This window comes from Chrysemys picta, chromosome 9, assembly GCF_011386835.1.
Source record: "Chrysemys picta bellii isolate R12L10 chromosome 9, ASM1138683v2, whole genome shotgun sequence".
Lineage (NCBI taxonomy): Eukaryota > Metazoa > Chordata > Testudines > Emydidae > Chrysemys > Chrysemys picta.
The window spans coordinates 49,055,247-49,069,010 of record NC_088799.1 but is presented as its reverse complement, the minus strand read 5'-3'; the positions used below and the strand labels follow the sequence as shown (position 1 = coordinate 49,069,010).

Here is a 13,764-nt window from a genome sequence, read left to right as displayed (position 1 = left end):
GCCCAAGAATACAGGTACCATTGTGCTGGAGTAAGGGAGACTAAAGAGACCCATGAAGGCCCTCCTTCCACCCATCCACAGACATCTTTGCTCCTGCCATATCCTCACACACCACAGGGAAGTTGAGGCAGGTATCCCTGCTCCCAGGCCTTCTCCCCAAAACACACTTCCTGAATTAAATACTCAGGAAATTCCATTAAAAGTTTTGTTTGAAGGAATTAAGGCCGATTAAGTAGCATTCCCCTCCTCCCATACAAAGGGCCAGCTGATGCCACACCTTTTAACTATACCTCAATCCCAACAGAGTACATCTCTGCTAGGCTCTGCATCACTACAGGAAATGTCCTTCAGCTTCCAACTGAAACCCACTAGTCTCCCTCAGATGCTAAAATAAAATCTTAGCTACAGCCTCCAGCTTGCACACTTAACCTGTGCACGTAAGTCCCCTTGAATATTTCCTGATACTGCTAAGGATGTAATTAAGGATTTGCATCATGCTGTGAGGGAGACCTGTGTGATGTGTTTCTTTATCAACTGAAGAAGGCAGTCTTGCGACACTGCAGAGACTAGTGACAAGGCCTGTAGAATTACCTTTCTATTGCGAATAGCAGAAGCAAACTTTGATTGTGTCAATGGAAACAGATAATGTAAATTCAGATCACCAACATGCTCATCTCTAAATTAGCCTAATCTCATGCAATATTATCTACCCTCTTTTAAAAAAAAAAAAGAGAGAGAGCTTTTCTCCCCACCTGTTTGAGTTTGAAGACTTCAATATTCCTCACATGGTACGCACTTCTTACAGTCTGCTGATTGTATGGAGGACACTCAAAATGACCTGAAACATACCAAGAAAAACTGGTCACACAAGAGATTGGGTTCCTAGAGGGAGCAAGGGGAATTAAATTGCAAGGGGTAAGCCTGGCTTGGGGTGTTCAGAGAATAAGTGGGGGAATAAAGCCTTGAGACTTCGCAGCTCTGAAATTCAAATTGAGTCAGTCCCTTGATATTTATATTATAAACGCCAACTTACATAATCAGTTTTATAGGTAAAACTATTAAGTAAAGAATGCTGCCAAAGAAGCATTAGGATGATTAGCATTAGGATGATTGCTACAAAAACTTGTACATCCATGGGGAGCTCTTTTTCTGATCATGCTTGGCAACTGACTGCCAAAGTACTATGAGCAAGCATAGGTGCTCCAGATTTAAGACACCTTTGCTGGTGTCAATGGCTGTTTTCAGCTTGAAGAGTTGGTGCCATGTCTGCGCACAAACACGTGGACTCAACCATGGGAATCTGTTCACAGGCAACTTTGGAGAACCTGTAAATTCTCCAACACACACACTATAAATAGAACACCTAATAAAAAGAGCATGGAATCTTAATTGCAAGATGTTTCTGAATGCATATGTTAATAAAAAAAAATCAAAGTTACATAAAATATTACCTTTTCTATAATCATGAGATTTGAAAATGCCAGAAATTCCACCAATTCTTACACCACGATATTTTACTACTCCTGCATAACCTAGAATGACAAGACATTAAAATAAAATTCTCTGCATATCAGGAAAACAGGGAGCTTTCAGGAATTGTAATCTAGTCTGTTCAACTTTAACACAATGTGCATTAGGTACAAAAGAATTGGTTCAGATAAAATAACTCATCCAGAACTACGGTTCAAATGAGTTACATTTTAGAAAATGTTCACTTGCCTCTGGCACTACTTCCAGATCCAGACCTATTATTGTAGAAAGCAATTTTTGTATTTCTAACCTGCCCAAAACAATTGAAGTCATTCATATAGCAGCACCACACATCTTCATGATTCTTTACAAATAAAATAAAAGTAAGTCTTACAATTTAAGACTGACAAGAATAAAAGCACATGGCAAGTCAGTCATTTGGGGATAACTGAAGGTGAAAAGCAAGGATTGATTGAATATGTGAATTTTAAAAAGAAATTCGAAGGATAAGAAATACTTGACAGAAGCAAACATGGAGACTTTCAGTCACACAGAGCATGAAAGATGACAAAAAAAATAGTAAGATGAAAAGAAGGGAGTAGTAAAGGGAAATATTTCAGAAGTGAGATGAGATTTAGGAGGGGGAGAACTGTAAGAACGGCCATACTTAGACCATCAAGCCCAGCATCCTGTCTTCCAACAGTGGCCAGTGCCAGATGCTTCAGAGCAGTGGTCACCAACCCGTCGATCGCGATTGACTAGTTGATCCTGGAGCCTCTGCCAGTCAATGGTGATCTCCAGCCACTAGAAGTCCGGTGGCGCAGCACATCTAAGGCAGACTCCCTGCCTGCTCTGGTCCCCAACCGCTCCCGGAAGCGGCTGACGTATCTCTGTGGACCGGGGGGGGGCGAGGAGGGGGGAGCAGGTGGCTCCACGTGCTGCCCCCTCTCCCAGCACCAACATCGCAGCTTCCATTGGCCGGGAACTGTGGCCAATGGGAGCTACGGGGGCAGTGCTTGCAGCCCCGGGGGGGGGGGGGGGGCAGAGGGAGAAGGAGAGCAGCAGGTGTCCACACGTGCCATCCCTGCAGCTCCCATTGGCCGCAGTTCCTGGCCAATGGGAGCTGCAGAGTCGGCACCGGGGGTGGGGACAGCAGCAGCGCACGGAGCTGCCTTTCCCCCCCGGACCACAGAGACATGCCAGCCGCTTCCGGGAGCGGCGTGGGGCCAGGGCAGGCAGGAGCATGCCTTAGCCCTGCTGCACCGCCAACCGGGAGCCACCTGTGGTAAGTGCCTCCCAGCCGGAGCCTATACCTCACACCCCCTCCTGCACTGCAACCCCCTATCCCAGCCCAGAGCCTGCATCCAAACTCCGTCCCAGAGCTTGCACCCCTCACCCCCTTCCGCACCACAACCCCTGTCCCAGCCTGGAGCCCCCTCCTGCACCCAAACTCCCTCCTAGAGCTTGCACCCCACACCCCCTCCTGCGCGCCAATCCCCTGCCACAGGCTCAGCCTGGAACCCTCTCCCCCACTCCGAACCCCTTTGCCCCAGCCTGCACCCCCTCCGGCACCCCAACCCCCTGCCCCATCCCAGTGAAAGTGAGTGAGGGTGTGGGAGAGCAAGCGGCAGAGGAAGGGAGGAATGGAGTCAGTAGGGCAGGGCCTTGGGGAAGGGGAAGGGGAAGGGGAAGGGGAAGGGTAGATCCTGGGTTGATCTTAAATTCAAAAAGTGATCTTGTGTGTAAAAAGGTTCGAGACCACTGCTTCAGAGGAAATTAACAGAATAGAGCAATTATCAAGTGATCTATCCCCTGTTGTCCAGTCCCAGCTTCTGGCAGTCAGAGGCTTAGGGACATCCAGAGCATGGGGTTGTGTCAGTGACCATTTTGGCTAATAGCCATTGGTGGACCTATCCTCCATGGTCTTATCTAATTCTCTTTTGAACCCCGTTATAGTTTTGTTGCCAGGGATGTTGTGAAGCCAAGTAGTTTTTTTTCCTCCCTTTATTATAAACCTTTACTTTCAGACACTGAAGGATTGGCTGGCAGCGTAGTGTTTTGGGTAAGATTCAAACCTAAACTGACCTGGTAATGTGGCTGACCCTTTGGGGTCAGAACATTTTGTATATGTGAGCAGTTTGGTGTTTTGTTTTTTAAATAAGTTCTACAGTACTGGACCTAGGTGCTGACTGGGAGCCAGAGAATTGAAATGCAATAAAGGGAGCTATGATTTCTTTTTTGCTTCTTGATAACCAGTGTGGGGAATCAGAAGCACAGTTCGTGACTGGTTGGGGAGTTTAACTTCAGTGTTACTCACCAGTCTGTGAGTATCTGCTCTCCCTTTTGCAGCCTGCCCTGACCTTAGCATTTCCAGTGAGGGCTGCCCAAAGCACCACAGGTCACTTTGGTGTAGTTAACACAGAACCAGATCATTTGGGTTTTGGATCAGAACCCCATGCTATTCCAAATTTGAAATTTAAAACAGAGTGTCAAAAGTTAAGGTTAGTCACAACGAGTGATCCACAATCAAAACTGCAAGCCCCGAGAGAGAGCCAGTGTCTTCAGCATGAGAGAGAAATGGGAGAACTTTGAATGCAAGAGAAGCAAGCCTTGGCCCAGCTGGAAAAGAAGCTGAGGAGAGAGCCAGGCGAGCTGAGGAAAGAACTAAGCAAGCTGGAGAGAGAAAATCTCACAGGAGGCGAATGGATCTGCTGCAAGCTGAGACCGATGTTGCCAGACTTAAATTCCAAATCAAAATAATTAAAGAACAGCAGGTACGGGTCTGTCTCATCTTACGCGGGGGTTCCATTCCGCGGTTAGTGCGTAAAGTGAAAACCACGTATAGCCAAAACCCCATTGAGTTCAATGGCGGGCAAAATCGCCCGCTCTACAGGTATAGTATTAAAACGGTTTTTCTCTTTTTTTTGTTTTTGTTTTTGCCGACTGCGTAAAGTTGAAATCGCACATGTTAAATGCGCATAAGATGCAACAGACCTGTACTGTGTTATCCTGGAAGCTCAGCTCCTCTCTACAGCAATGATGGAAATAGAGACTGTTCAGTTTATAAGAATGTTGGTATGTTGTTTAATAATGATGTGGTAACTATGTTAATCAGGGTAATATCATAACCCAAACCAAGATAAAGTATGAATGTGAATCCTCTGTATGTTGTCTGTAACAGTCAGATTTGTAAAGCAGTTGCATGTGTTTAACCAGGTATGCTATAACAAGGAAGAGAGTCTCTCTAGCCTTGGGATTGTGGAAAATAGCTTTGTCCAGTCAGAAAAGCAGTTTATATGGTGAAGAAATTTCTGAATATCTAATATCTCAGAAGTGAATCTGGAGTTAAATGAAGCACAGAAAGAAGCTCAGGAAAACATTTCTTTAGAGAAAATTAGAGTTGATGGTCAGTGTGAAGCCCTAACTGAGGAAGGAAAGAATAGATTTCTGGTGGGTGATGGATTGCTGGCAACTGAAGTTTATAAAAGTGAGACTGAACAAAGTAAAAGTGATTTACTTAAAGTAACTCAGTATGATGAGCCACTGTTTGTAGAAAGCAACAGTTTATCTGTTGAAGAAAAAACAGTTTCCAATTCTTTGTCTGTTGCAAATAACAGTGTGCCTAATGAAGGAGAATGTACCTCCAGTCCTCTGTCTGTGGAGCAGACAGAAGGTGCCTGTCAGCCTATGATGGTTGAGGATATTTCATTTGTCCCAGAGTGGTTCTGGACTTGACTGAAACCCAAGAAGGAAGTGTTCCTAAGCTTGTGAGGGGTAACCTGCATTTTACCAGTGAGGAAAGCTGCAGAGGGAAAGAATGCCTCTAACCCTTTAACCATGGAGTTTAGCAGCTTGCCTAAAAGGAGGTTGTGTGAAATTCCTCTTAATACACCCAGAATCACCTCTGGAATAAACTCAGAGGGAGTTTGTTGTGGCTCCACAGAGCAATGTTTCTGTAGAGCGGGGTTTGGGGGAGAGATTGTTGCTTAGAAAGATTCCTGAAGAGAAAAATCTTCATGGTAGTTTTTGCAAGCAGTTTGCTGCAACTGATGGGTGTGGAAGTGATCTGATTGAGTTAACTCAGGGTGAATCACTGTATAGGGAAAGCAACAGTTTGTTTGGGAGACTGCCAGAGTCTTTCTGAAGTGTATAGATCCACTGACCTTGCTTTAGAAAGATCCAATGTGGATAGCCTAGAGAAGGTTTCAGATGGGGCAAAAATTGTTAGAGAAATTGAACAGCCCTGTAGCCAAATGGCTGGGCTTGACCAGCATGTTGGTCAAGAATCTCCAGGCTGATTCTTTAAGTAAACAGTCTGTGACTCAGGTACTGAGGAAAGACTGGGTTCAGTCAGAAGGCTGTTCTGCTCTGAAAAACCAGTAACCCACAAGTATGCAGGGAGAGCAGGCAAATTCTCACCCTTTAAAAACAACAAGGAGTCCGGTGGCACCTTAAAAGATTAACCAACTTATTTGGGCATAAGCTTTCATGGGTAAAAACCTCACTTCTTCAGATGCATGGAGTGAAAGTTACAGATGCAGGTATTATATAATGACACATGAAGAGAAGAGAGTACCTCACAAGTGGAGAACTAGTGTTGACAGGGCCAATTCAATCAGGGTGAATATAGTCCACTCCCAATAATAGATGAGGAGGGGCATTGCTGGCACATGATGGCATATATAACATTAGTAGACGTGCAGGTGAATGAGCCCTTGTTGGTGTGGCTGATGTGGTTGGGTCCTCTGATGGTGTCGCTAGAGTAGATATGAGGACAGAGTAGGCAACGAGGTTTGCTACAGGGATTGGTTCTTGGGTTGGTGTTTCTGTGGTGTGGTGCGTACTTGCTGGTGAGTATTTGCTTCAGGTTGGGGGGTTGTCTGTAAGCGAGGACTGGCCTGCCTCACAAGGTCTGAGAGAGTAGGGATCGTTTTCCAGGATAGGTTGTAGATCATTCATAATGCGCTGGAGAGGTTTTAGCTGGGGGCTGTACGTGATAGCCAGAGGTGTTCTGTTATTTTCCTTGTTGGGCCAGTCCTGTAGTAGATGATTTCTGGGTACCGCAAGGGGACGAGAGCTGAGGGAGCGTTATTCTAAGTCAGACATAAAAATGTTCGCATACTGTGGGGCCATGCGGGTACTTATAGTTGCCTACTCTGTCCCCATATCTACTCTAGCGACACCTGCACGTCTACTAATGTGATATATGCCATCATGTGCCAGCAATGCCCCTCTGCCATGTACATTGGCCAAACCAGACAGTCCCTACGTAAAAGAATAAATGGTCACAAATCGGACATCAGGAATGGTAACATAGAAAAGCCAGTAGGTGAACACTTCAATCTTCCTGGACATTCTATAACGGATTTAAAAGTAACTATTCTTGAACAAAAGAACTTCAGAAACAGACTTCAAAGAGAAACAGCAGAACTAAAATTCATTTGCAAATTTACCACCATTAATTTGGGCTTGAATAGGGACTGGGAGTGGCTGGCTCATTACAAAAGCAGCTTTGCCTCTCCTGGAATTGACACCTCCTCATCCATTATTGGGAGTGGACTATATTCACCCTTAAAACTAACAGAAGTATTGGGAGCATAAGCTTTCATGGGTAAGAACCTCACTTCTTGAGGTTCTTACCCACGAAAGCTTATGCTCCCAATACTTCTATTAGTCTTAAAGGTGCCACAGGACCCTCTGTTGCTTTTTACAGATTCAGACTAACACGGCTACCCCTCTGATATATTCACCCTGATTGAACTGGCCCTGTCAACACTGGTTCTCCACTTGTGAGGTACTCTCTTCTCTTCATGTTTCATTATATAATACCTGCATCTGTAACTTTCACTCCATCCATCTGAAGAAGTGAGGTTTTTTTACCCACGAAAGCTTCTGCCCAAATAAATCTGTTAGTCTTTAAGGTGCCACTGGACTCCTTGTTGCTTTTGTGGATACAGACTAACATTGCTACCCCCCGATACTTCTCACCCTTTAGCACGGGGTTCGCCGGGGTAAGCACCCTGGTGGGCCGGGCCGGTTTGTTTGCGTCCACAGGTTTGGACAATCGCAGCTCCCACTGGCCGTGGTTCACCACTCCAGGCCAATCCCTCGTCCCCCACTGCTTCCCGCAGCCCCCATTGGCCTGGAGCGGCGAACCGCAGCCAGTGGGAGCTGCGATCAGCCGAACCTGCGGACACAGCAGGTAAACAAACCGACCCGGCCCGCGAGGGTGCTTATCCTGGCGCACTGTGTGCCAAAGGTTGCCGATCCCTGCTTGAGACACTTTGGATTTGTTTGGTATCTCTTTAAGACAGAGTCCAGTCTCTAAGCTGGTGGTGATGAATGATGATCCACAAGCAAACATGCAGGAGAGCGTCTCTATAGATGTTCATAGAACAGAGGGGCTGCAGTTGGTGAACACACCTAGCCAGTAAAGGGATTCCTGTAAGTAGGGAGGCTCAATTTTCAACCTTCTAGGAGAAGGGGGGTGGGGGGGGAAGGGACCCAATCCTGTGAGGGGAAGAATGAGTGTCCAGCCTTGAAATTGGTAGCAGATAAGAATTTGAAAGCTAGTGTCTGGGTTGATACAATCTACCTAGCAGATAAGGGAGGGGAAAGATTTGCCCCATAACTGGTAGCACTGAGTACACACCTGGCCAGCCAAGATATTTAGGGCTTGTCTACACTGGCAATTTACAACGCTGCAACTTTCTTGCTCAGGGGTGTGAAAAAACACCCGAGTGCAGCAAGTTTCAGCACTGTAAAGCGCCAGCGTAAATAGCGCACCAGCGCTGGGAGCCGCATTCCCAGCGCTGGTAGCTACGCCCCTCGTGGAGGTGGTTTTATTAGAGCACTGGGAGAGCTCTCCCAGTACTCTGCCTTGACCACACAAGCCACGTTAAAGCGCTGCTGTGGTAGCACTTTAGGGTTGCCAGTGTAGACTAGCCCTTAGTGAGACAAGAGGCATGGTATGACCAAGATACTTATAAACAATGACTGGTAACAAGTTTCGTGTTACTGTTAAGGTTTAGCCTTCTAATGTATTTGATTTTTATGTCAACCCTGCTAAAAAGGTACAATGTGTATGACTTTGATAAAAAGCCTGCAAACATGTTGGGAAGAATACTTAAAAACACACAGTATGCTAGACAGCTTTTTGATAGTGAAACGTTACAACTGATACCTGTAAGCAACTGTGAAACTTGGCACAGTAGAGAAACCTTTACAAATCTAGTCTGCTGTATAGAAAGGGAAACTGAGGTACACTACCACATTGCTGTCATGGCTGAATGCCCAGGTAATTACACCCTTGAAAGAAGTAAGGTCTATATTAGAGTATCATCAGATGAGAAAGTCTTTCAGAGAATGAAATAAGCTTTATAGAAAAAAGCCTGATCTAATCAAATCTAATTTTGATAAACTACACCTCTACCCCAATATAACGTGACCCGATGTAACACGAATTCGGATACAACACGGTAAAGCAGTGCTTGAGGGGGTGGGGGCTGCACACTACTGCGGATCAAAGCAAGTTTGATATAACGCGGTTTCACCTAGAACGCGGTAAGAATTTTTGGTTCCCGAGGACAGCATTATATTGGGGTAGAGGTGTATTTCTGTTATACAGTGATACTTGACACTGAGTTAGAAGCTGTAGTGATACATAACCAAAAATGAAAAATTCTTATGATGCATTCAGCAGTGTCTAGGGACACCCCTTTCTGTATCAATTTTGCATGGGGCGTGTGTGACTCTGTATGGAATCTGGGGGACACTTGAAGATATTATTAATATTAATATTATAAAATTGCAATGAGTTGTGGCAGATATGCCATGTAAGATATCTGCAAAATGTTATAATTTGCCAAATACGATAATCTCATTTATGTGTTTGTATCACCTTTGTATTATGGGTTATAGATATGTATGACAAAACATGTGCTGTGCTTCTGCGTAACACCCCCAGACAGTTTGGCATCAGCGTTGTCTACCCTGCTTGATGGCCCATTAAGGACCATCAGCCATACAACTGACCCATTGAGAGAAGGCAAGGGATACACCTTATGACTCAGCAAGGCATGCAGGGGCATACTTATGGACAGAAAAGGCTTCCAAGCCTTGTGCTGGGCAGCTTGTGTTTGAAACAGAGAAAGCACAAGCCACATGGAAAAAGACACCATTCATGACTTTATAGACCTTTATCGTATCATCCCTCTTAGCCGTCTCTTTTCTAATGCAGAATAAGGTCTTGTAGATAAAAAGCAAAGAACCTAAACTTAATCCAGAAAGCAGCAAGGCCAATTTAGTGATAGGAGCAGGAGAGAAAGGTCATTAGCAGTGGCATGTCCAATTGACTGGAACGGAAACAGGACAGTAGTGAGGGGACCAGACAAAGGTGGGTTACATTAATTGTAAAAAGTGACCAAGGCATAGGGAAGGGTGTTAGGAGTAGTAGGGATAATAAAGAAGCTAGTTTGGGCAATATTAGAGCGAAACCACCAACAAATAAGAAAAAAGGTCAAAGATAATACTCAGGTTGTGGTCCTGGGAAATAGGAAAGATAAGCAGAGATGAGAGAATGTATCATGAGTAAAGAGATTAAGAAGAAAGATTAAATTCAGTTGCAGAGAGAGTTTGATATGATGGCTGGTCATCTACCCCTTATCCCATCAACTTGTCAGATCGTCATGCAAGCATCACCATCTTCGTCTGTACAAGGCAGCACTGAAGTCCACTTGCTTACCATCTTCTTTGATGCAATCCATCCATTTGCAGGTCATCCAACAGGAAATTTCAGAGCCAATTTGAAATCAAAGATTGGATAGAAAGGGTGAGGTGGAGGGTAAAGAGAAAAACGGGCGAATCCTCAGCATAATTTAAACACTGGCCCTTGGAGAATACAGAAAGAAACCAAAAACAGAACCCAGAAGTACTGAAGTCACTAAAAACGAAGACTGGGGCTCACCAGATCACCTAGCCAAAGACATCTTACTATATTCTGCTAAACTTCAACTGAGCATCTGAAGCAAAACTGAATCCTCCTGAGGTTCTCCCAATAATACATAGCCAGTACTCCAAAAACAAAATCCAGAACAGTAATATGTATCTCAACCTAGTTAGAAATTTAAGAGTTTATAGAAGATACCTCAATATTTAACCCCTAGAAGTTCAAGCCCATATTTATACATTAAATCTGTAAAATCAAAGAATTAAGTGACATTCCATACCAAGGTAATATATGTTTGGTGCCACCCATCCTCCATATGGCAGTTCCTGCAAGTGATTTGAGGCTTCATGATTACCCCCAATAAAGATTGTGAGAACAGGAGCCTTCTTCTCTCCCGAATAATACCTATTTCAGAAACAGAAAAACAACATCTTAACAATACACAAGTGATATTTCAAGATGCTTACATGCTTAAGCAGCAGAAGAGATTGGTCCTACACAAGTCTACATGCAAAAAAAGTTGGATTTTTAAGATTTTTTCGTTCAAAGACAGATCTAATTTATCCAAAACTGCAGAATTGGAATTAATTTGCAAACTGGACACCATTAAATTAGGCTTGAATAAAGACCGTGAGTGGATGAGTCATTACAAACAGTAAAAACTATTTCCCCATGCTAATTTTTCCCCTACTCTTGCTCACAACTTCTTGTCAACTGTTTGAAATGGGCCATCCTGATCATCACTACAAAAGTCTTTTTCCTCCTGCTGATAACAGCCCACCTTAATTGATTAGTCTTGTTAGAATTGGTATGGCACCACCCATTTTTTCCATGTTCTGTGTGTGTGTGTGTGTGTATATATATATATATATCTTCCTACTGTATTTTCCACTGCATGCATCCGATGAAGTGGGTTTTAGCCCACGAAAGCTTATTCCCAAATAAATGTATTAGTCCAGCAGTAGGCAACCTATGGTACACGTGCCAAAGGTGGCACACGAGCTGATTTTCAGTGGCACTCACACTGCCCGGGTCCTGGCCACCAGTCCGGGGGTCGAGAGCGGGGGCGCCTCTGCATTTTAATTTTAATTTTAAATGAAGCTTCTTAAACATTTTAAAAATGTATTTACTTTACATACAACAATAGTTTATACATAATAGACTTATAGAAAGAGACCTTCTAAAAACATTAAAATGTATTACTAGCATGCAAAACCTTAAATTAGAGTGAATAAATGAAGACTCGGCACCCCACTTCTGAAAGGTTGCCGACCCCTGTGTTAGTCTCTTAGGTGCCACAAGTACTCCTCGTTCTTTTTACTGAAAACAAAGCTACTGTTATTTATTTGTATATAAAAACGACAATGCTCAGTTTCAGGCTGCGTTTCAGTTCAGGGGGATCCCGCCTTGTCCCGATCTCTGCAGAATCCCGCAGGGACATGGAGTGGGTAGAGACCTGAGGAGAGGGGGGAGGACCGGGCCAGGAAGCAGCGGCCGTTCGCGGCGGGGAGGGCGGTCCGAGCTCCAGTTACCCAGCGACTCTGGGTAGAGGGCGCATCCTTTCCCCGCTTTCGCGCCGGCGGTCGGGGACAGGAAGTTCCCGGTACCGCATCTGGCAGCGCTCTGCTCCCCACGGCAACAGAGGCGCACAAAGCGGGCGCCGCGGGGCTCCAGGGCGAGCGGCCAGGCCCGACGCTCACCGGTAGAAGGTCTGCATGTGGCGGTACTTGGCCGACACGGCCATGCAGCGTAGGTCCGCCTCGTTGCGCACAGCCTGGAAGTCTCCGCAGCACAGCAGCAGGTCGATACGCACGTTATTGCGCCGCTGCAGCAGCTCCAGCGTCTCGTAAAGCTTGTCCAGCTCGCCATGGCAGCAGCCGGCCACCGCCACCTTCATCGCGCGGCGCGTGCTTAATGCGTCACCAGCCCCCGAGCTCTCGCCGGACACCGTCCCGCGCGCCTGCACATCAGCCCCCGCCCGGCTGCGGCCGAGCTGCGGCCCGCGCCAGCACTTGGCCTGCGCGCTCCCGGGCCACAATCGGGGTGTGCACGCGCGCATATGCGTGCGCGTGCAACATCCGGGCTGTGTGCGTGCCTGGCCACGTGCATGCTGTGTGCGCGAGCTGCGTGCATGTGGGCTTGTAGCGTGCAGGTGCCTTTGGGTTTGGGAGTGTGTATGTGTCCATTGCGTGTACGTGTGTAATGGCGCCCTAAAAGGGCGTTAAGCTCTGTGGGAGCTGTTGGTTGCAGCTAACATGCAGACAGTGCATCGGACAGTCAGACTTTTTTTTCAAGTTAGCACACAGGACTCAGCGAGTTCTGAATAACCATTAGCGATATCAACTTTTTCCAGAAAAACGATATTTATATAGCATCTTTCATCCATTACATTTTCCATGTAGTTTGCAAACAATATATTCCATATAAAATATTACAGTAAAAGACTATTATGGTTGAAAGGTCAAATACTCTAAAGTTAGGTTTCAGAGTAGCAGCCATGTTAGTCTATATCCGCAAAAAGAACAGGAGTACTTGTGGCACCTTAGAGACTAATAAATTTATTAGAGCATAAGCTTTCATTGGCTACAGCCCACTTCTTCGGATGCATAGAATGTGATATATGCCATCATGTGCCAGCAATGCCCCTTTGCCATGTACATTGGCCAAACTGGACAGTCTCTACGCAAAAGAAATAATGGACACAAATCTGACATCAGGAATCATAATACTCAAAAACCAGTGGGAGAACACTTTAATCTGTTTGGTCATTCAATGACAGACCTGCGGTTGGCTATTTTACAACAGAAAAGCTTCAAAAACAGACTCCAACGAGAGACTGCTGAGCTGGAATCGATATGCAAACTAGCTAGAATCAACTTAGGTTTGAATAAGGACTGGGAATGGCTGAGCCATTACAAACAAACAAACATTGAATTTATCTCCCCTTGTAAGTATTCTCACACTTCTTATCAAATTGTCTGTACTGGGCTATCTTGATTATCACTTCAGAAGTTTTTTTCTCTTACTTAATTAGCCTCTCAGAGTTGGTAAGACAACTCCCACCTGTTCATGCTCTCTGTATGTGTGTATATATATCTCCTCAATATATGTTCCATGCTATGCATCCGAAGAAGTGGGCTGTAGCCCACGAAAGCTTATGCTCTAATAAATTTGTTAGTCTCTAAGGTGCCACAAGTACTCCTGTTCTTTTTTCTAAAGTTAGGAAATGCCAGAATTAAGGTTCTCCTGCAGAACCCTCCATCAATTGAGCTAAAAGAAAAACTCTGCTAGCTGTTAGCAGAGGTAACTTATCCTCTATTAAATGCCCAGAATGTTTTATTAACACA

General features: G+C 45.1%; 1 protein-coding gene across 2 annotated transcripts in view; it reads right to left on the bottom strand.

Annotated features, from left to right (window-relative positions):
* The window catches only part of DBR1 (debranching RNA lariats 1), a 31,022-nt gene extending 18,556 nt beyond the window's left edge, over positions 1–12,466 (bottom strand). The window contains exons 1-4 of one of the 2 annotated variants that reach the window (XM_042853469.2): positions 11,874–12,466; positions 10,698–10,822; positions 1,452–1,532; positions 753–838 (exon numbers count right to left, since the gene is read on the bottom strand). In XM_042853469.2, the coding sequence (XP_042709403.2) occupies positions 753–838; positions 1,452–1,532; positions 10,698–10,822; positions 11,874–12,286 (705 nt within the window). In that variant the 5' untranslated portion in view covers positions 12,287–12,466. The remainder of the gene's footprint in view (positions 1–752; positions 839–1,451; positions 1,533–10,697; positions 10,823–11,873) is intronic. The other variant, XM_024110589.3, reaches the window with a different exon arrangement.
* Positions 12,467–13,764: the final 1,298 nt, after the last annotated feature.